Source organism: Felis catus, chromosome A1 (assembly GCF_018350175.1).
Source record: "Felis catus isolate Fca126 chromosome A1, F.catus_Fca126_mat1.0, whole genome shotgun sequence".
In the NCBI taxonomy this organism is placed as follows: Eukaryota; Metazoa; Chordata; class Mammalia; order Carnivora; family Felidae; genus Felis; species Felis catus.
In genome coordinates, this window is record NC_058368.1 from 48,403,225 (window position 1) to 48,426,264 (window position 23,040).

The following is a 23,040-nucleotide window of genomic DNA, read 5'->3' on the forward strand; positions in this document are numbered from 1 at the left end:
CAGCTCAGAGCCTGGAGCCTGCTTTGGATTCTGTGTCTCCCTCTCTCTGCCCCTCCTCCACTTACACTCTGTGTGTGTGTCTCTCTCTCTCTCAAAAATAAACATTAAAAAAATTTTTTTAATGTTAAAAAAAAAGCTGACAAGAAGATATCTTAATCCCTTGATTAAAAAAAGTCATTTATTTTTTCTTTAAAATTAAAAAAAAATGTTTATTTACTTTTGAGAGAGAGCGAGAGACCACAAGCTGAGGAGAGACAGAGAGAGGGAGACACAGAATCCTAAGCAGACTTCAGGTTCTGACCCATCAGCACAGAGCCTGATGTGACGCTCAAACTCACGAACTATGAGATCATAACTTGAGCTGAAGTCCGACACTCAACCAACTAAGCTACCCAGGCGCCCCAGTTATTTATGTTTTCTAATCAATTTTCTCGCTTGCATTTTCCTATCATGGATTAGAAAAGTTCTTCTAAATGTAAAATTTAAAATTAGTTTTCTATTGGCATTAGAAAGTAGAAAGTATCAGAACCAATTCCATGTTGTCTTTCAGTTGCAACAGTGATCACACATACAGGACAAAATGGAAAATAGATACAGAATCGGACAGCGATACACATTTTGCTAAAAGGTTATAAAACTCTAGCTCAAAGATTTTGTTTTCAATTATCTGTAAAATTTTATCTGGGTTTTGTCACTATGGTAGCCCATAGCTCTCTAATTCCAGAATTCAGAGGGAAAAGGCAAATAGCTGATGTTATTTTTAGCTATTCTGTACGCTATAAAAGATTAATCAATGTTAATTTGAGTTTAAAGACTGACCATAACTACACTTCACAGATTTTGCTTATTCAGCTGGAATCAACTGCTTAATCAATATGTTTTAGTAATACCCTTTATTACATTTAGCAAAATGAAACACTTCTGAGAGTATAAACCCTGGAGATCAGAATTTACACTGTGAAATTCAGATATTAAGACATAGTAAATGTACCTGTTATTACAGATTAAAAAAAAATACATCATTAAGGAATCTAGGGGGAAAATTTTATGAGATCCACCAGAACCACCTAAGAAAACATGACTAAAATTTACCAAGACTTAGAAAATTCGATTTTTAAAATAGGTATGTTAGTTAAATTCAATTGCTTCTATAAATTAACAGCCTTTCTTTTCTAAAATGTTAGTATGTTAGTCATCACTCTCCTAGAGCCCCCATCGCCCCAGAGAGGAATATGCTTCCACACACACTGATGCTGGGCTAGGTCATATGACTTTGCTCTGGCCATGGGATGCTGGCAGATGAGTGCCACGAGCAATGGCTTACAATGTGTTTGTACAACTGGGGTTGCCCTCTTACACTAAAGCCATTGCTGTGAGAAATGCATGCATGCCAGGGATTGTCTGTTGGGTCTAGACAAAGGAGAGACATGAATAGTGCTACTCCAACAACCTTTGGACCTGCCCCAGCTGACCAGCTGATGCAATGAAGAAAAGTAAATGTTTTATGGTAATATGCCACTGAGTTTTGGAATGGCTGTCTACACAGCATCATAGTGGTAACAGAGGATGAATTTTTTAAAAAAGAAAACAAAAACAAACATACCTTGACAAGAGAAGACATATTTCTCTTAAGTGTTCACTTTTAAGCTTGGTGGTAGACTATTAGTTTACTGACTCAGTCACGTCCATATTTTTCTTCCCCCTTAGCCATGTTCCGGTCATTGGGACCATGCGAACCAGTCTTGGCCAATGGGGTATGGGCAGAAGTCACAGGGTGGGGACTCCCGAGAAAGCTTTTGAAAAGTGACACAGTTGGCTGGTATGTTCCTCTGGTTAGTTTGTTCTGCATTTTTACTCCCCTTCTGACTCGAATAAGGGCAAGATGCCTGGAGATGGAGCCTACTTCACACAACCATTAGAAAGAAAGCCACAACTGAAGGACAACAAAACAGAAAGAAAGAAGACAGCTTCAGAACATCCTGAGCATATCCACTAACCTGTCCTGTTTACCTCAGACTTCCTCTGCTACCAGGAAAGTAATTCCATATTCCACGTTTAAGCTCTCTAGTCAGGCTTATTGTCATTTTCAGCCAAAAGTAACCCGTATTTGGAAAGATATGTAAATGGATAGATAGGCAGGTAAGTAAACAGACTGACATAAAGAATTTCATTCAAATTATTTTAAAAAGATCCAAACTTCTATCTAGAAGTAGTATTTGACTCAGTCTAATATTAAAAATCACATTGATAAAATGATCATTTTAGCTAAGAATATATGATGACATTTAAATTAAGTCACAGCTTCCGTTTTTATATATTTAGGTTTGCCTTTCTGTAAGTAGAAATAAAATAACATTAATCATGTATCAGGTAATTTTTAGACTACACTTTGATGGAATTAACTTTAGTTTATGATTTAAAGTTTGGAATTCTTTCCTGCACACTAATAATTTTTCAGATAGTCAGAAATATTCTCAAAATTTGCTGGCATTTTTACAATACTAACTGCGCATGGTTTGAGGTTTAATTTTTTTTTAATGTTTTATTTATTCTTGACAGAGAGAGAGAGCATACGCGAGGGAGGGACAGAGAGAGAGAGGGAGACACAGAATCTGAAGCAGGCTCCAGGCTCTGAGCTGTCAGCACAGAGCCCGATGCGGGGCTCGAACTCACAGACCGCGAGATCATGACCTGGGCCGAAGTAGGACGCTCAACCGACTGAGCCACCCAGGCGCCCCAGAGGTTTAATTTTTAAGATAAGTTATGATGCATATTACATTTCAGCTGGCTGGTGATCCTCAGTGATGCAATTGTGTAAGTGGATGGCAAAATATCACAGTCAAACGTCAACCTGTTAAGATTCACTCTTATCCAAGCTATCTTTTTCTATCTGTATTAGATTTTCCTATATAGCAGCAGGTTCTCCATGAAAATGTAGCCTTCAATTTTTTATTTTCATTTGATGCATGTAAGTAAATGTATTCAAGGAGATTCAAGTGTGTGGGAAAGTGCTATAAAGTAAAGGAAAATTATGGTACAATGGCTATAACTCATAAAGAGTAATAAGAAGAGAGACTGTCTAGAGCATTTGACTGAAAATAGAAAAGATTATATCCTGGTGAATTGAGTTAATTTCAAATATATTACAGTATGGTTTTCTATCATGTGTACTCTCTCGGACTACATTAATAAATGAAAGAGTGATGAATAGTTCTGGGAACTTGTAGCGAAACTTATTAATATTTCAACATTATCACTGAGTATCTATGTCAACACACATCAAAAATGCATGAGAAATGACTACCTACACTCACAAGTTACACCCATTAGGAATATATATGAGAAATATAAATGGTGTACATAAATTTGCAATGTGAGTATAGGTAGAATGTATAGCAAAAAAAAAAAAAAGCTACACAAAGATCTCACATGGAGAAGTATGTCAAGCAATTAAAAGCAAATTAACACTTGCAATCAGTTTGGAGTATACAGTATGACCACATAAAATACCAACATATTTCAAATTATGAATCATCTTAGAAATTACTAATACTAAAAAAAAAATTAAACATAAAAGTAGCAAAACTATGTAGCCACTCTCAAATAAAAGTGGCTTATCAATTCTATCCATGATGTAACTTTGGAATCCCCTACCTAAAAAATAAAAACCAAAAGTTTGGTTTTAAAAGGCCTGATTTCTAATTTTAAATTGATCACCAAGAAGTAGTAAATTCATATTAAAATGAGTCATGGCAGTTTAAAAAAATAAATCAATACACAGTTAACCCAATCATTTCCAAGTGGTTAGGAAAGCAAACCAGTGTATATCTATAGCATACAGAAGATGTTCAATTCATTTGGGGGGAGGTCAAACTGATGATTTAGCATTAGACATGAAGGCGAAAATGCCTACCACAGAAATGAGAGATATAAATCACTCTCAAAACAGCAACACCAGGGTAGTGGCTCTCACATATGATACCTTATTTTATTTCACTTTTTTAATGATCAAAAAGATTCATGCACAAAAAGTTTTGACGATAAGCTCATACTTAGAAAAATAGTTACATCATTTTTAGAGAAAAAGTACTTATTGGGACGCCTGGGTGGCGCAGTCGGTTAAGCGTCTGACTTCAGCCAGGTCACAATCTTGCGGTCCGTGAGTTCGAGCCCCGCATCAGGCTCTGGGCTGATGGCTCGGAGCCTGGAGCCTGTTTCCGATTCTGTGTCTCCCTCTCTCTCTGCCCCTCCCCCATTCATGCTCTGTCTCTCTCTGCCCCAAAAATAAATAAAAAACATTGAAAAATTAAAAAAAAAAAAGAAAAAGTACTTACTGGCTACTAGAAGGTACAGTAATAATATATTTTTAAAGACCTTCTAGGATAATAGAAATTTCTGAATGATCAGGGGCTACAAAACTAGATTTCAAGAACCCAGGCCAAAAAGAAATAAACAAATGTTTGAAAGGGAAAATTTGTTTTGCACTTTTCGTTTGCTTTTTGATTCTTGTTTTGGTTAAATTACTGCAGATTCCCTTAGGAAGAGAGAATTTTTGTCATAGCCCAGAGGAAAAGTGTGAGTGGATAAAAAGGTTCAGTTCTGCCCCCTGCCCCATAGGGATGGAATGCTGGAATAAATAGTATCTATGGAGTTCAGTTTCTTCTGCAAGATCAAGGAATTCTAAGCAATGTTCTCTAGTTGGTCAGCTAGTTTGTTTGCCTATTTACTCTTTCCAGAACATTCCTGTCTTTAGATTTTCTGCACTTGTTATTCTCTCGAACGCTCTTCCTTTAGATCTCCTTGTGATGATGTGACCTCATACCTCTTCAGGTCTCTTCCTAAAACACAGTCTCATTAGACAGTTCTTCCCAGAACATCTTAATGTAACAGTGACCAATTTCTTCCACCTCCACACAGCCTAACATCCATATCCTGCTTCCTCTACTTTACATGTATCTCTATTTATCTCTCTGTCTATATATATATCTATATACCTTCATACCACAAGAGTCTGTGTCTAACCACAGAAACTGTGGACATCTAGGCAGCACAAGTCATATCCACACACCCACAAGAATGCAAACGGCAGCCTTTGGGATGTATAGTGCTCACCCTGCACCATCATGTGCAGCTTCCTTGAGACTGGTATTTGCAAAACACAAAGTTGATCATGCTGTTCCCACTGAAAGCCTATCCACCTCTCCTGATTATCTACAGAATAAATTCATCCTTCCTGATCAGGTCCCTACTGCCTTCCCAAGCAACCTCATCTCCATTTCCCTGCTACATTCACCCATGCAGCAGTCATTATGAACTTGTGCACCCCTACCGCCCATCGGTGCTCTTACATATTCCAGACTGAGTTATGCATACCCCTCTGCTCTCTCACTGCAGCCCTTCATATGCTTTAATCTTACCGTGCTTTACTTCACCCCGTATTATTCTGACTCTGAGCTCCCTGTGCTGAGGCACTTTGCATCACTCATCCTGTATCCTCAGCATGTAACACGGGGTCGAATAAGTCAATTAACTACTCAACAAATGAACACATCACTTAACTTGGTAATCCATAAAACAATTCAAATATCAAATTATTGAACAAATTTGAGCATATTTTTCTTTTTTAATTTTTTTTAATGTTTATTTTATTTTTGACAGAGAGACAGAGACAGAGCATGAGTGGGGGAGGGGCAGAGCAAGAGGGAGACACAGAATCCAAAGCAGGATCCAGGTCTGAGCTGTCAGCACAGAGCCCAACGCCGGGCTGGAAATCACAGACGTGAGATCATGACCTGAGCCAAAGTCGGATGTTCAACCTACTGAGCCACCTAGGCGCCCCATTGAGCACATTTTTCTTAATTTTAAGAGGGAGCAACAGTGTCCCACTGAAGCAGATATAAGGGATTATGTGTGGATACACCGTCTCCATCTTGGTATTAAACACCCAGAAACTGAGTTAATTGTTTTTTAGGGTTGGGAGACTGAAGGGCTGATTCAGGCTAAGCATATACTTTAGGTTTATCTGTGTTCATTTACTGAAAGTCAGTAGCTTTTTCTGAGCTCCTTCAAAAGAAGAGCAACCCGAAAGCGTTGATCTCCCCTGGTGAGAGAATGAATGCCTCCCGGATTCACCAGTCAGTAGCCATGACGGTCACTATCAGAGATCTCGACTTCTACCTAATGATGTGAATCATAGCTGTTTCTTTGGTAGGACACAAGTGGGGATCTGAAGGCGTCCCAAACGTGTTAGGCTTACTAAATAAAAATATAGCTTCTTTTAATGAGACAAGAATCTAGGAAAGATCTGAGAAGTCCTTTGACATGTTGAGCTCTTTGGCTTTTTCTCTGGGCACAATCAGCTCAGTTGGTTTCATTCTCATCAGCAGATAGAAGAGAGACATGATCCAAATACTCTCAAATCTTCCAGTCAAGGGGTGCAAAACAAGATGACACAGTACCATTTTAAGCCGTGGACAAACTTCCCTTTTATAGATTGACAAAAAGCCAATTCTACAAGGAATGTTCATTTTTGAGGTTTGGGAATATCAGCCCGTATGTTTATATTAAAACACACTTGAAAACCATGTTTCTCCCGACAATAATTTCTTTAAATAAAATAGTATCAGTGAAGTTTGTATGAAAAACACTAATATCTTTGTATTTTATTTTCTTACATTTCAATATAATGTATGTGATTTATAGAAATGGGATAGCTTTAAAAAAAAAAAACTCTGAGAAGGCACTTGATAGACTTATTTCCCTCTATCAGATTATATTTAAAGTAACAATGAGTTTAAAGATAAAACATTTGAAATTATTTCATAAATGCTGGATACGTGGGATTCGAGGTTCAAAAACCTGCTAATTTTAGATAGTTGGCGGTTTAGAGATATTAAAACCACAGCATAAAGACAGAAGCTGCCTTCATAAAGGAATATGGGTTTATAGAAAGACACATTTGGATTTGAACTTGAGCTCTGCAAATGACCAGCAAATTACGCTGATAGGACCAGCATATGGCATTTTCATAGTTCTGCCAAAAAGTAGGGTGTCAGTTACAATTCCTTTGTTTTCACTTTCTTCCTCATCTCTTGCACTGTTCTCTACTATAATTTAAAAGACATTAACAAAATCATACAGGAAGAGAAGAGAAACAAGAGGAGGTATTCAAACGGTTCAGGACGAGAAAAATGAAAACAAAAACACAAACAAAAACCACTCAAGATTTCTGACCCTTTTTTATCATTAAATGCACTTTTCTAAAGGAAGAACCATGATGTTTGAACTAGCAGCAAAGTTTGAAATAAGAATAGGGTATCTAACTTGCTACCATATCGGTTCTTTCAAAGAACACTTAGGTGAAAATGTGCTAAAGATAACGCTCTTCATTTCCAGAAATTCAAGCAATTTTTAAGAAGGTACATTCACATGAGCAATACTCATGTGAACAACACTCATGTGAACAACACAAGGGTTAGGGAGGCTGACACCCTTTGTGGTAAATCCACCCTTTGTGGATTACCCTTTGTGTAACCCACGTGTAACTTTTGACTCTCCCCAAACTTAACTACTAATAGTCTACTGCTGACTGAAAGTTTTATCAATAACAGAACCAGTCAATTAACACCTATTTTGCATATGTATTACATACTAAATCCTTACAATGAAGTAAGCTAGAGAAAAGAAAACATTAAGAAAATCATAAGGAAGAGAAAATACATTTACAGGATTCTACTGTATATATCAAAAAAAATCTGTGTATAAGTGAACTCGTACAATTCCAACTCATGTTGTTCAAGGGTCAACTGCAATAAAAACGGGGAGGAAGACAGTGAAGTGTTTTAATTAGCTTAAATGTACTTGACAATGAACCATTTAAAAAGAATATCCTTTTATCAAGTGCCAACATCAGAGATGCTAGCCAAAGCAAAAAGTTACTAATGCTATTAATTTTGTTGCTTTTCTTCCCTCTGAGAATCATAATGAAGATCAGTGAGGGCAGACTACTCAGATATGGTAGGAGTTCAACAGTCACGTGCATGCACCAATTCTCAAAGGACTGACACTGAGAAACACAGGTACGTCTCCTTAAAATAGTCATCTCCTTCCCTCACCCCCCACCCTACCCTTTCTCACTCACTGTTACTGAGTTACTATACAGGTTTCCGCCACTATCAGAAAGTAGAACATTCTCCTATGAAACCTTTGGTAAGACAAAATGGTGTAGAGCGAAGAATGACCAGTAAATTTTATGGAAAAGTTTTTGAGCATTCCCAGACCCCCAAAATAACCTCTCTTAGGCCTTTGTGATGCCTTAGGGCATGTCTTGCTAACAAAGGCACACAATCAATGGAGATAAAGCACAGCTGTTCACAGACACAGCTCAAAGCTCTGAAAGCTTGGTGCTGAGATGCTGAGTGTGGTTCCCAGGGAGGGAGCCTGGTGGAGCTGCTCTCGCAGCTGAAGAGTACTGGGGGGAAAAAAAACCCAACAACAATACTGAACACCATTTTTGCTTTCCACCGGTTTTTTGTGAAGATGAAAATCCTCTTTGGATTCCTTTCAGTTAGCAAAAACAGGTGCTAACATAGGTCTTTCATAAAAGCAAAGTGGCATAATGGGAACTTTTGAAAGCAGGGGATGCCTGTATCTAGATCCTTATTCTTCTAGTTTAAGGTCTGTTCCTGGTTATGCTGAAATTTCTCTCAGGAGATGTTCTAATTCATTTACACTTTAGTCTGAACAAAGTTGATTATCCTACTCCCAGTAACAAATGAGGGGTATGAATGTTTGGAATTAGAGAAAAAGAAAAAAAGGGGGTACAGAAATTAGAGGGTCTGGGTAACACAGCCAAACTGTACCTATTTAAAAATATCATTGTTTTGCCTGGGGTTAGAGTTAATTACAATAATTTGCTCTAATCATGCGCCTGTACTTCTCTTTTTCCAAACACTTATTTCATAATTACGTTTGTCAAGTTGTTAAGGGTAACAACCCTATTTTACCATCCGAGGAAAAAAACAAAACAGATGTTCTATGAATTGCTGGAAGTTAGTTTTGTCACAATTACTGAACACATGGTTTCTGACTTGGACAGTATCTCCGCAATTAAAATGAGAAAAGGGCAGAGCCTGCCTGTGGGCCTCTCTGTGGCTTTTACCAATGTATCTGAATTTGCTGGTCCTAAGCTGATAAATGGCAATCAAATGAACCAATGAAGGTGGTAGAAATGATAAGTTCAAGCGCAGTTCTCGAACTATACACACTGAAGTAAGCTCACTTTCCGCTCTAATCCCAAGCAATGCTTTTTTATCTACAGACAGGAATATCTGAATTTTTTTTTTTAATTTTTTTTTTCAACGTTTATTTATTTTTGGGACAGAGAGAGACAGAGCATGTACGGGGGAGGGGCAGAGAGAGAGGGAGACACAGAATGGGAAACAGGCTCCAGGTTCTGAGCCATCAGCCCAGAGCCCGACGCGGGGCTCGAACTCACGGACCGCGAGATCGTGACCTGGCTGAAGTCGGACGCTTAACCGACTGCGCCACCCAGGCGCCCCCGGAATATCTGAATATTTAGAGAGGAGGATGCAATTCTGGCTAACAACTGCATTTCAAAGCAAAGGAAACCTTTCTTAAACTGAAGATTTAAAAGTTCATTCTACAAACCAGTAAAATGCAGAATACCAGACATTAGGAAAACATTTATTAGTATATTAAGGTTTATGCTGTTGTAGATATACAGCGTCAATAAAGTAAGGCACCATATTGAAAACTCAAACTGTGATGATTATGGCATGAGGCAAGACTATGAACCTGAATGGGAAGGGAGAGAAAGAGGAGCATCTGTTGGAGGTGTTTACCCTGTGGGTTACCATCCTGTAAGGACTGCTCAAGGACAAGGCAGTTTCATCCATTTCTAGTGTCAACCTTCCCTAATACCTTCCTTTCTCATCCTTTGCCTTCTCTTTCTTGATTGACAAGAAATTCATTGGCACCACTGCATTGGTGGCCAATGAATTAAGAGGCCAGCCTTTGAATCCTCTTAAATCATGACTCCTTTTGCCTTTGATTGGAAAGTCAAATGTGTACTGGTTGCCCAAGAATTTATAATATGCGATCTCTAATAAACATAAGTCTTTCATTTTGTTGTCTCTCTACCTGTAGACATGCTTCTCAATATGACTCTCCCAACAAAGTTTTGCAAGCACAGGAAATAGGTCAGCTGGTGTCTTCTGGAATCCTCTCATCTCACATATGCCAATCTGATGTTTTAGACTTTTATTATTTAACATGTTATTTTATTGATCATAGTACACTGAAATCTTTGCTTGTTTGACAGCTTTTGAGTTAATAACTGATAGCTTCTGAGAAGGCATCAAGATCCAAAGGCAAAACAGAAAGAGAGAAAACAGAAAATAAACGACAGCAACATGCATTAAAGAATCAAGGAGAAACTAAGAGAGGAGCAGAAAGATGTGCTTATGACTGTACACACTGAAAGTGAACTTTAGGTAAACCTAAGTACAGATTTTTTAAAAGTGTCTAACAAGGATTATATATTTATTTGTCCCAGAATAAAATTGTTCTCAGTATATTACTGTAAGTTTTGAAATACACCCGTATTTAAGAGGTCTCTACAGAGCACACTTTGTGCTTCCTCTAACACTTTCTTTGTACTTCCTGGTGTTTACACACACATACTCCGTCTTGAACGATGGTTAATTAACTATTGATGGGTCCTGGCATTCTAGGGCTTCCCAGGTGACGGCTCCGTATTCTTTACTAATCGTTTAATGAAAACACTTACATGAATAATGAATCTGGCATTTCCCTAGATACACATGCAACTTTTGTAATAGTAATAAAGGCAGGCATATGCAGTTAAACAAGATACTGTGGCTTGAAAATGTTTTCACAAATCAAGTCAGAGAGGTTATGCTGAAAATGAAGCTCCAGGTTTTGAAGCTGCTGTTAAATTTTCACATTAAAATATGCTATATGTTATAAGCTCATAATATTAAAAGAAACAGTTATACGTGACAAGTTAATACCGTTATTTGTTAAGTCCTTAATAAAGTAGGCACAATTGAGATCTTCATAATCATAGTTCCGAACTTCAAAGTTTGAATTAAAAGCAACATACCCACATCTATAAACACACGTACACACAAACTATACAATGTCTCATAATGACGCAGGAAAACGATATGATTAAAATGTCTATGAAACCTACTGTTCACCTTAGAATTGAAACTTGTCATTATTTAGTCCAATTTTAGACATGGATCTTAAGACTTAGATTACACAAACCAGGCCTGATCACTGATTTAGTGGTGACTAAGCATGCCACCATTTTAAACAGGATTTCATCAACCCCTTTGATTCAATACCAATCTTGGCTCAAATGAACATTTGCTTTGGAGAAACTAAGTGACTACAACCAGTTATTTGAACACATGAGTGAAAAAAAGTTTTTTTATAGGAGTTGAAATGCAAGAATATCATTGGAAACAAACATTACAAGTACTCTTAGAAAAAGATCCATTTTTGGAGTCAGAAGTCCAAAACTTTGCCTTGTTACTATTTATCAGATGACTCTGTAGGGGTCATTTAACTTCTCGGATCCTGAGTGCCTTCATTTGTACAATTAGAATAACAGTATTTGCAACATTTTAATTTCCTAGTTGTCGTATACTATACACTATTACTATTACCATCGATAATTATATTCCTAATTCCATAATTAACTGAACAGCCCTCTATGTGCCAAAACTTTATGGCTCAGTTTTTATATAACTTTTATATAACTTTATATATATTTTTATATCACATCCTCACAATGGTCCTATAAGGTAAGTGCTCTGATTTTTTATACAGATGAAGAAACATCTCAGAGTGGTTAAATAACTTGCCAAAAGCCACACAACTATTAAGAGCTTAAATATAAATTTGAATTCAGGTCTTTGACTCCAAATTTCATTTTAGATCCACTATATCCTGTTTCCCCTAATATACCATATATATTTGTGTATATGCAAACATATATAATACAAACATATAATATGTATTACCTATAGAACACAGAAACATATTATTCATTTTACATATACACATGTTTTCAATTCTAAAATGCCATACTAGTGTGTGTGTGTGTGTGTGTGTGTGTGTGTGTTAAAGATTACAAAGACTAAGGTATGGAGCAGGGTCAGTACTTAGTCAATATTTGGGAAAAGGAATTAAAATATGGGAAGCGACTAAGATCATTTTGAGTGAACTGTTAATCATGTATCAGCAATAACAGAGGCTATTTAAATCCCATTCTTATGTAAGATTATGTTTTTAAAATTATTCTATAGAAAAAAATATACAAAGACTGGTCATAGGTTCAATTCTAGATACAGAATTACCAATGATGGAAAAGCAACTATCTTCCATAAGCAAGGGATGAAACCTAACTTTATGGTCTAGATAAACGAAGAGAGACAAGATCTCTTTAGGGGCGCCTGGGTGGCTCAGTCGGTAAAGCATCCAACTCTTGATTTTGGCTCCGGTCATGATCTCACAGTTCATGGGATCGAGCCCCCCCATCGGGCTCTGTGCTGACAGCACGGAGCCTGCTTGGAATTTTCTCTCCACCCCGCCCCACCCCCGTTCCTCCCCAACTCAAGCGTGTGCACGCCTGTGCTCTCTCTCACTCTCTCTCAAAATAAATAAATACAATTTTTTTTAAAAAATGGAGACAAGATCTCTTTAAAAATTACATATGATTCTGAATTTTCAAAGCGATGAAACATCGTCTTCCATATTTAAAATTTCAAAAAAGCTATTCTGTACTTTCCTATCAAAACAAGATACATAATACTTGCCATATTTTATTTCTCTTGACTGTTGTGTGTGAATAGTAACAATGATGATGATAACTGACATTCAAAAAGAACAATATATTTTTTTCTAGAGTTAAGGAGAAGAGGTTAGAGATATTAGGAAAGATGCACAGAAGTCTCATTTCTAATACAAGCACACATTTTCAGCTATGTAAAATACTCCATGCTTTCCCCTAATCTGCTCCCGAAGAACGTCAGGCCGGATGCAAGGGTGCTGACACGTGTGCCCATTCAGAGCTAGAATGACAAGCCCTGGGACCAGAGATGCTGCTGCTTCCATTTACCCACTGAATACCGTGGCAATTCTTAGTTCATCCTGAGAATGTGGTACTTACTCTTGTACTGCTCTGGCTATGGAAAGGGCCGTAGATCCAGTCTCATTAACGCTATCTAAGGTCACATTTGGCAGGTCATCATCGTCACTGTCACTTTTACTTTGTCTGGGAGATAGGCCTCGGGGGTCCATTTGTGCTGGGAAAAAAAGGCATATATAATGAATTAAAATTAGCGTGCAGAAAGATAACCTTGTCCTGGACCAACATCAAGCACGGCATGTCTCGTCTGTGCCTATCGCGCACATGGAACTCTCTAGAAATCCCAGGAATTAGTGAAAGTGGTGCATTTAATGGACTGAGCGCTCACTGACTTTTCCCTTGTTCACTTGATTTACAAAACCTCCATCAGCTCTCAACAGTTTCAGGGGATGACTACAGAACAGAAACTATAAAATCCACAATACTATTAACTCCTGAGTGGTCAGAAGCTGATTAGGTAGCTCATCAGTTACTGTGCAACCCCCTGGCTCTTCCTTCTTGCTTCTGCTGCCAGAGTTCAGGCCATTTCACTGCTCGTTAGCACGTTCCCTGGAAGGTGGGGAGCACAGATTTTACCTGCCTATATAGCTCTCTTAATAAGCCTAAAGAAGAGCAAGGTTTACAAGACTAAAAGTTGTAGGTATTTCTCATACTTCAGTGAATACTGTCTCACAGTTCATTACTGCTCTAAGTGGAGATCTGAGTGCCCCCAAATGACAGAAGTAGCAGCATTTTAAGTGTATGTTTTATGTGCCAAAAAGTGTTCGTCTCCACACTGATTTCATTTTTCAGAAAGGCATTTCCAGATAGGATTCTCCTCCCACCGTGACCTTGCCAGCAAAGCAAGAAATAGCCCTATGTTCTGTGACCCCTGCTGACCGGGACCATCAGATCCTTTCAAATGAGAGGATTACCATCAGCATTTAGTATGTGAATGCATATTTTTAAAAGTTAGATTTCATTTCCACTTCCTCCTCTCTATGAACAACCTTAGCATCCACCACTGTCTAGGATTTCCATCAGCTCTCACCTCAAGCACAAAATAAGCACACCTTCTAAATTAAAAGTATTGGACTAGCTACACAACTGCATTATTAAAATACATGACTTCAGCCCCAGCCAGCTGCAGCCAGACTTCTGCTCTTCAAACCTGCCTGCAAGAGATTTCTAAAACCACCACTGCTCGCAAAGAAAAACAAAATGAACTTCACATCATGGTTACAGTGACATCTTTTTACAATTTCTTTTTTTCTTAAATCATTTTTTTTGTATTGTAAATTGTACGTTAGGTAGAACCACTGGGAAATGTTGATATTTCACCATTTTTTACCCACAAGAAGACCATTTCTTGTGAGTCTACTTAATACTTACAATATGAATAGAAAAACCTAGAGAGTTTCAACATAATTCTAACTAAACTTGGCTAGGAAGGAGCTTACATCTGTTAAATCCATTACCCTAGTGTATGTGACATACATTCTGCCTGTAAATATAAACACACCAGAATATATTCTGAACAAAGGAAGGGCTTGGTAAATGTTTGTTGAAAGAGAAAATAATCAATTCAAACAATCTAAAGCAGTGGTCCTCAACCAAGGACAAAACTGCCCCCCATTCCCCCTAAGAGACATTTGGCAATGTCTGGCTTGTCACATTCTGATTTGTCACGACTTAAGGGGAAGGGGACCTAGTGGGCAAAAGTCAAGGACGGTGCTAGATACGCTACAATACACAGGTCAGTCCCCCATGACAGAGAATTATCCAGTCGAAAACGCCAATAGCACGCAAATTGAGAAACTCTGATCCAGAGATTTAAGAGTTTGGGTGCCTGGGTGACTCAGTCCGTTACGCGTCCGACTCTTGGTTTCGGCTCAGGTCATCACGGTTGCTGGGATCGAGCCCCGAGCCCTGTGTTGGGCTCTGTGCTGACAGTGTGGAGACTGCCTGGGATTCTCTCTCCCTCTCTTTCTGTCCCTCCCAGTCCCCCCTCCTCTCTAAGTCAAAATAAATAAACAAACATTTACAAAAAAACTTTGGATGTATAAAAGTGTCACATCTTATGACTTCTGGTTGTATAACTACATTGTAATTTCAAAGCCACTATCCAATGAAGTACACTATATGTTGGATTATTCATAGTTTCTAGTCCTGTCCTCAAATTAATCAAGTCACGGTCATGTGACTCAGCACTCACAACTTCTCCAAATGCAGTATTCAGTTTCTCAAATGCCAGGAGTCATGCAGTGACACTCATCAAGAGTCATTGTTTTCTTTGTATGATACACAGTGGGACAAAAACACTGTTTATTTTCCATCTGATCTCTAAAGAAGATCCCCTAAATGAAGGATGTTGGGGAAACTCTTCAGGGAGGAAAGTAACCAGTTGCACAAGCATCTGACAACAGAGAGCCACCTAAGCATTCAGTCACTCCGAAGGCACTGAAAGCACCGAATCATTTAAGATTTATTTTGACTGAAGGCAGCAGAAACTGACTCAGGCCAACCTATATTAAACAGAATGCACTGGAAAGCCACTGAGCAGCTCACAGAATGGAAGGTAAGGAGGTAAAGATGAACAGCTATCACTCAAGCAGCACAGCACACAGGAATGATATAGGCATTTCAACAGGAATTCATAGACAGCGTCTTTTTGGGCAGCCCTAGAGTAGAATGATTCATTTGACAGTCATTCATGACTACTCAAATTGAGCCAAGAAAATGAGTATCAGATCTATCTAGGCTTCCAAATCACATATTGTGTGGTGTTACATATGCCTGTAAATGTCAGCAACTTAACATTTAAAGTTGTTGAAACATCATCTTGCCTGTGCCAAGATACCAAATTAACAAACAGCTAAAGAACAGAGAATATCCTGGTGGTCCCATTTTGCCCAAGAGAACTAGAGCCTCCGTGGAGAAGTAATACAACTCAGGGAAGACACGGGCAGTTCACCAATAAGCTCTCTGGCTCTGACAGCCTAACTGTAATAATGATTCCAGACAACTGGTGTGAGAGTTGATCGTCTCAATTATGTTATGTTTATAACTTAATGAAAGTTTAAAATATGTTAAACATGGTATCTCTTTTGATGTACTTTTCAGGAACATCATAATTGAGGATTTCTTTCCAATATTTTCAATAAATATTATGAAATACATCTGCTACCATCATGCTGGGAAACTCTTTTTTACCCATACCTTCAGCCAAGCTGAGGAAGTAATTAGAAAGGCTTTTTAAAATCTGCATTGCTGATTAGGTCAGATGATTAGCTTATCTACATACTTGCATAATTCTACTCTATTTTTATGAAACGTGGGATAGGAACATCTACCCTAGTTCACCTCTATTAGTCTTCCAGTTCCTCAGCTCATTTCAGAAGCACAGATTCTCTGAGGCACCCATTCAGAGAAAACGGAAAAGGTACCTGGGCACCAGAACTAAAAACGCATCTACTCCTCTAAGTAAGAGAGCAGCAAATCAACTATAAACATCTGAAAATGATTTACATTTGAGATTTTGTTCCTTTTCGGTGATAAAGGGATCATACAGCTTTGGGTATCCCAGCTCATTGTTGATGGTGGCGTCATTGCTGAGTTGGAGGTGCTGTGGAATAGGGTGTGAGTTTCATACCATGTGACAAATCCCCAAGAAGGAAACCTCAGAACCCTAACACCTGTGGTTGAACATATTCACTCTAATTTTCTAATATGCATGTACAATAAACTATTCCTGTAAAGATCCTCCCAATAAATCATGTCTCCATATATCCATGCCCTTGTGTGGCTGCTTCCCATAATGACTCCAGACTTGGCTATATGACTTGACGTGGCCAAAGGAATATTAGCAAACACGACACAAAGCAAAAGCTTGTAAAGCACTTGCATATTGGGTTTCCCCTGGATCTGTTACTGTTTTTAGAACCTAGCCACCATGTGAAGGAACCCAAGAAAGCCTAAAATACACGCTGTTCAGCTGGAAGCCAACACCACCTGAGGTAAGTGACTCATTTTAGAATGACTGGTGACTTTCCAGCCACCAGATGATTGTAGCCATGAGTGACCCCGGTAAAACTAGCATGAGAACCGCCTGGCTAAACTCATCCCCAATTTTTGACTCACAGGATGGTAAGCAAATAAAATAGTGGCTGTATCAATTTAGCAGATTTGGGGGTGCTCTGTTATATGTCAATACAAAATCAATGCACTCTCCCAGATTATTCCAGAGGTTTCCGGGCAATGATGTGGAATGATGTGTAACTATGATTACAGTGAGCCCATCACACTCCTCTCTAATCTCCTCCCAGGAGGCAACCCAGACTTAAGCAGCATAAACTTAAGTCGGCTATTAATAGAAGTATGGAAAATAAAAGTCACATATTCTGTATTATTTACTTCTCAACCCAAAATATTCAAAATGTATTTACAGTTACTTTGGCTTTAGAGGTATCTTTGAGTCTTGACCTGCCTCAGGCAAGATTCTACTGGAAGGGTCCATCAGTTGGTATTACCATTCGGGTGAACAAAGCTTTTCTATCCCTTTTCTCAACCTCCTAGTGATAGGAGGGTCATATGGGTAGATCGTCCCAAGTAAGTGGCTAGCCAAAGCTAGTTTCATACGTTTACCTCTCTTCAAGTCACATGGGGCACTTGAACTTCATTTCCCCTCCCAGTAACAGTAAACTGACATAGACACAGAGACACCAATGTCCATTCTCACCTCCCCCACCTCAGCTTAGGTGTGGACAAAAGATTGAATGCTCTATCTTAAGCGGAAATAAATTGGCCCATTCAGCTATTCTTCAAGGAAAGGAAGTTCTTCCATATGGCACCATATTAAATGCAAACAATACAACAATCTATGAACATACACTGAAACTTTAAGACTAACATGTCCTAAAAGTGACTCACAGAAGGATTTATTCAATCCCTTTCGGCTTGGCCTGCCCAGGCTGAAGGACAGGGGACACCCGCAGAGGGAAGGGCAGGAGGCAGCTGGTGAGCAGAGGCTGTGGCGCTGCCAGCCTTTCCTTCCCCCTCTCTCAGCCACTGCTAGGCTGCCTGGTGCCTGCAGAAGCCCTCGCTGTTCATCCTTCCAAGGCTGAAGCATGTCCCAGTTAGAGAATCACTGGCTTCCACAAGCGCTGCTGCTTTCTGCTCGAAAGAAGGGAGTGGGAGAATGGGGAGTATTGAGGGGAGGAAAATGAACACATGGTGGTCAGGGGGGAATGTACAGAGGGAACACTCAGAGCATTATAGGCTAAAAGAGTCCTCTTGCACCACATTCTATGCAGGAATTGCTCTAAGAAGGACAGCTGCAGTGTTTCTTTAGATAAAAACAGAGCTCTGGCTTCAGAGAACATGGGTGAGACTTCTGGCCCCATCACTGGCAGCCTTCTGATGTTGGGTGATAGATTTCCCACCCTCTTAAACTCAGTTTCCTCCTTGCCAGTGCTGATGTGCCAGTAAATGAGATGATGCATGCAAAGCACTTGTTACCCTGCCTGGAATTTGGTAGCACGTTACCATTCTGCTGTTTTTTAAAAATTTTTATGTTTTTATTTATTTTTGAGAAAAAGCAAGCAGGGGAGGGGCAGAGAGAGAGGGAGACAGAGAATCCCAAGGAGGCTTGGGGCCATCAGTGTAAAGCTCTATGCGGGGCTCAAACTCACGAACCACAAGATTGTGACCTGAGCAGAAACCAAGAGCTGGGTGAACACTCAACTGACTGAGCCACCCAGGCGCTCCAGCATCACTCTGTTTTACCCTGGCCGTCACCGTAGCGCTTCTCCAACCACCCCTTATATGACACTACCGCTAAATCCCTTCCCATCTCCTGGGCTGTTTGAAGTAAGCAGTTTTCTTTTGAAATGTACCTAAACTGAAAGTACCATCACAGAGGCAGAGTACATATTGGATAATATATAAAACCACTACTTCTCTTGATCCAAACATTCATTTATATATTCAGCCAACGGATATTTATTGGACACCTATGAGAAATCAAGCAGTCTTTTGGGTGCTGTGGAGAGAGCAGCGAACAAGGCAGATAAAAATTCATGCTTTCACCCTGGGGGGGAGACAGACAATAAAAAATAAACAAGAAAAACATATACTCAGTCAGATAATGATAAGTGCCATGGAGGAAAAATAAAGTAGGCAAGAGGGGGTGAGGGGGCTAGAGGCTGCTGAGAGGTAGGTGGACAGTCTTAGAGAGGGTGGCCCGGAAGGCCTCATGGAGAGAATGGCAGCTGACCAAGGACCTGCAGGAGTTGAGGGGAGGCTAGCAGATAGAGACTGGAGAGGGAACGCAGCGCGTTCCAGGCAGAGCAAGCAACAGGTGCAAGAACTCAAAGGTGGGAAAGTGTGTTACGTGCCAAAGGACCCACAAGGAGGTTTATTCCATTGCTCAAGCTGAAAAAGGGGTGAGGACAGACAGATGAAGAAATGCACAGCCCATGTCAAGATTCTGGGTTTTGCTGTGACTGGGAAGGGAAGCCATTTGGTAAGAATCACCCTGGCTATTGCACCTGGAGCACAGGGGGACATCCAACCAGGGGTACAGGCGTAAGAGTCATCCAGTGACCTTAACATTCTCTGAAAACCTCGCCAGCTTTTTTTCTCTTTGGCCACTTCATGCTGGCTGCACATAGAGCACTCAACAAAAACTCAGGACTTCATTACCTGAAGGCCTACGAGGTATGCTTTTCCTAATATGTTTGTCCGACTGCTATCCTGACCTCATTTGCTTTCAGAATACCCACTGTTCAAATAGATGCCTGATCTTTCTAGCAGGTCAAGATATACGATGAGAGAAGAATTCATTAGTATATAAAGCTTAACTTCAAGTACGGTGAACTCCAAGACCAGAACCAGCTCTCCAGGGTCCCATGTTACTTACCGAAGTTTTGATTAAAATCTCTTTCTTGTTTTCTTTACTTTTGCTATTGCTAACGAACTGGTATGCCTCTACACAGTGGCAACTGTGATTGTCTACATCACCCCAAATGAAGATTTGAAAACATAATCAATTATGTAAATTCTAGAATGTTGGCACTATGTAGATACAGTATGAAATTTATTCATTTTTTTTTTCTCAATTCCTATCTGTGCACTTGACAGAGTAACGGCTTCTGCTCCCATTATATTAAAAAAAATAACCTCATAATGTTGTTATAATTCTCTAGTTGCAAGTACCACTTCTCAGTTATGATGCCACTGGACCTCTCTACAGCTCTCAAGACTGTCGATTATTGCTCTTCATTTTCACTCTCAGCCTCTTAAAATTCTTTCCTCCCTTGGTTTCATGATGGGCACATTTAAGTCCTGTAGGTCTTGTCACTGTGTTTGTAAATAAAGTTTTATTAAATCATGCTCATTTACTTGATCTCTGCCTGCTTTAGTGACTCGATGGCCGAGTTGAGTAACCGTCACAGACACTCACATGGTACACCATAAAATACCATCTGGCTTTTCCGAGAAAGTATAATAAATACTTTTATTGACTCTATTGTACACTCATTTTCTTGAGGCAGTCAGTTCCTCCCCCCCCCCCACATCCCTCTTTCCCTCCACACCTCCCCCTCTTTCTTTTACCTTCCTCTTCATCTCCTCTTTCTGCATACATCCAAATGCTCATTTTCCCCCGGAGTTTCCACTACCTACCCTCTTCTGCCTCTCTTTATGGGCGAGCTTCTTATTAATTCCCCACAATTCCATACTTCCTACAATCTCAGTGACTATCTCCGAGGAAATGAATACCAAATTCGCGTTCCCACCTCTGATCCTTCCCCTAAATTCCAGTCTTCTATTTTTGGCATCCTACTTCCACCTGATTATTCCAGTCATTTCAGACTAAGTGCTATTCTTCTTTAGAGTCTTGATTTTACCCATCATTCCCTTGGTCACCCAGGTTCAAAACTCTCATTCATTTGTACTCCTTTAAGGCAACTAATTGCTACTGCTTTTACCCCTAAATTTTTCTGGAACTGCTTCCTTCCCTTTCGTACTCCTTCCCAATGAACTTTCTCAAGGTACCGCTATATACGTAAGTCTCATAGAGCATTTTTCCAGTAACTGAATGGATGCAGGGCTTTCCTCAAAAGATTCCCTATTTAAAAACCTTGAATTTTCCCACGATCTAACAAATACAGTTCAAGAGCCCTCCCCAATTATTCCACAATTCATTTTTCATTTGGAACTCTGATGAATCTTATCCTCAAGGCTCCTTCCTTAATCAGCTGTATCTGGCTATTCCCTTCCATCCACATTCAGGCAACAAAAATCTACCCTTCCCATAGAACGATGTCTTCTTCATGAGACTTCATTTCATTTTCTAACGGTACATAATCTCTCCTTTTCAAAAAAAACACGCATACTTTGTACTTACACATTTTTATGGAACCCTTGCACTTTCCATTTTGAATTATACCTAAGCATAGTATAGTTATTTTACATCCCTTATTATTCTGTCTACGCCTTGAGAGGAGAGCCATATCAATTATACTCTCTTGTACACAGTGAAATATAACATTGACTGATGATGATGATGGTAATAAATGCAGGTCCCTATTTGAAATGGTCACAGTGGTTCTCAGTTGGCAAAGATTTTGCAATGTAACGATGAAAGTGTCTAGTTCACATTTTATTTTAAAAATCACATTCTGGCTTATATTCTAATATTAACATTGTTGGGGGAAAAGTCACAATCATTAAATTTCTATTACTTGGTAAAGTCTCAGATAATTATATTTTGGGCTTGACTAGGCCAATGAATGACACAGAAATGGAAATGTTCATAACTTTTCATCACTTTTTACCTAAATTACATTTAACAGGCTTTTCTTTTCTTTCAGGAAAATATTTTAAATAGTTAAACATACCTATCATTTCTATAATATGAGCTACTGCTTGGAAACTTCAATGAAGGAATTTAATCACTTAAAATACAGCTTAAAAATTAATGTTTGTTGAGATTATTACAACAGCGACTAGGTTTCATTTTTCTAAAGAATCATGACTAAAACTACTTTTCATATTTGTAAAAAGAAAATGAACACAGATTTACAACTGTCTTGTGTTCACTGGAAATATGTCTTAGAGCACAAAAGGCTTTTGTGATTAAAGAGTTCATAAAATTTTCCATTAATAAGTGGGCTTTTACACTATGCTTGGTAACCTTATACAACTCTCCAGAGTCGGCTAAGAGCCTTGAACTCTAGGAGCCCTCTGAGATAATCACGACACCACCATTTCCTGTTTCTTTCCATTTTGTCAATTCATTACTGCTCAAAACCCAAGCTAACCAGCTTCCATCAATTTATTCAAGTGAATCCACTTTAAGCAGGGATGATTTGAAACGCTTACTAAAAAAGTGATTTTGTGGTGAGCGCGTATGGTAGATAATGAAATCACCAAACTCATGTTCATGTGGAATGAGGAGAGATTTTAGGCATTATACCATGGCCTTTTAATTCACCCTTCTTATTTCACTTGGTCTTTTTGCTCCATTGGTTCGTAGACTGGATACAATTAAATCTTTCATGAAACAGACTGAGATCTGCTATAATAATTTTAAGTACCACTGAGTCATGGTCCTTGTCTTAGGTGCTGTGGCCTGCAGAAAACCAACAAAGTTGGCATGCACAACTACTACGGCACATTTAGAATCAGTGTTGCTGTTGCCATCCTACCTTTCAAATACTTTGCTCTCCATGCCTCATTTTAGGATATATTTAAGCCAGCTAGATTACAAATAAGTCATAATCTATACTAGTGATTTCACCTGTCCTCTTAGACATGTGGGAGACCCTTAAAATTCTTCAAGATACGTTCTAAAACCA

The 23,040-nt window shown here is 39.0% G+C and overlaps 1 protein-coding gene across 26 annotated transcripts in view; it reads right to left on the bottom strand.

The window, feature by feature from the left end:
• The window catches only part of KLF12 (Kruppel like factor 12), a 442,425-nt gene that overhangs the window by 110,446 nt on the left and 308,939 nt on the right, over window positions 1-23,040 (bottom strand). For all 26 annotated transcript variants that reach the window (XM_023252228.2, XM_045054344.1, XM_023252233.2 and 23 more), the window contains one exon: window positions 13,223-13,358. In XM_023252228.2, coding sequence (XP_023107996.1) covers window positions 13,223-13,358 — 136 coding nt within the window. The remainder of the gene's footprint in view (window positions 1-13,222; window positions 13,359-23,040) is intronic.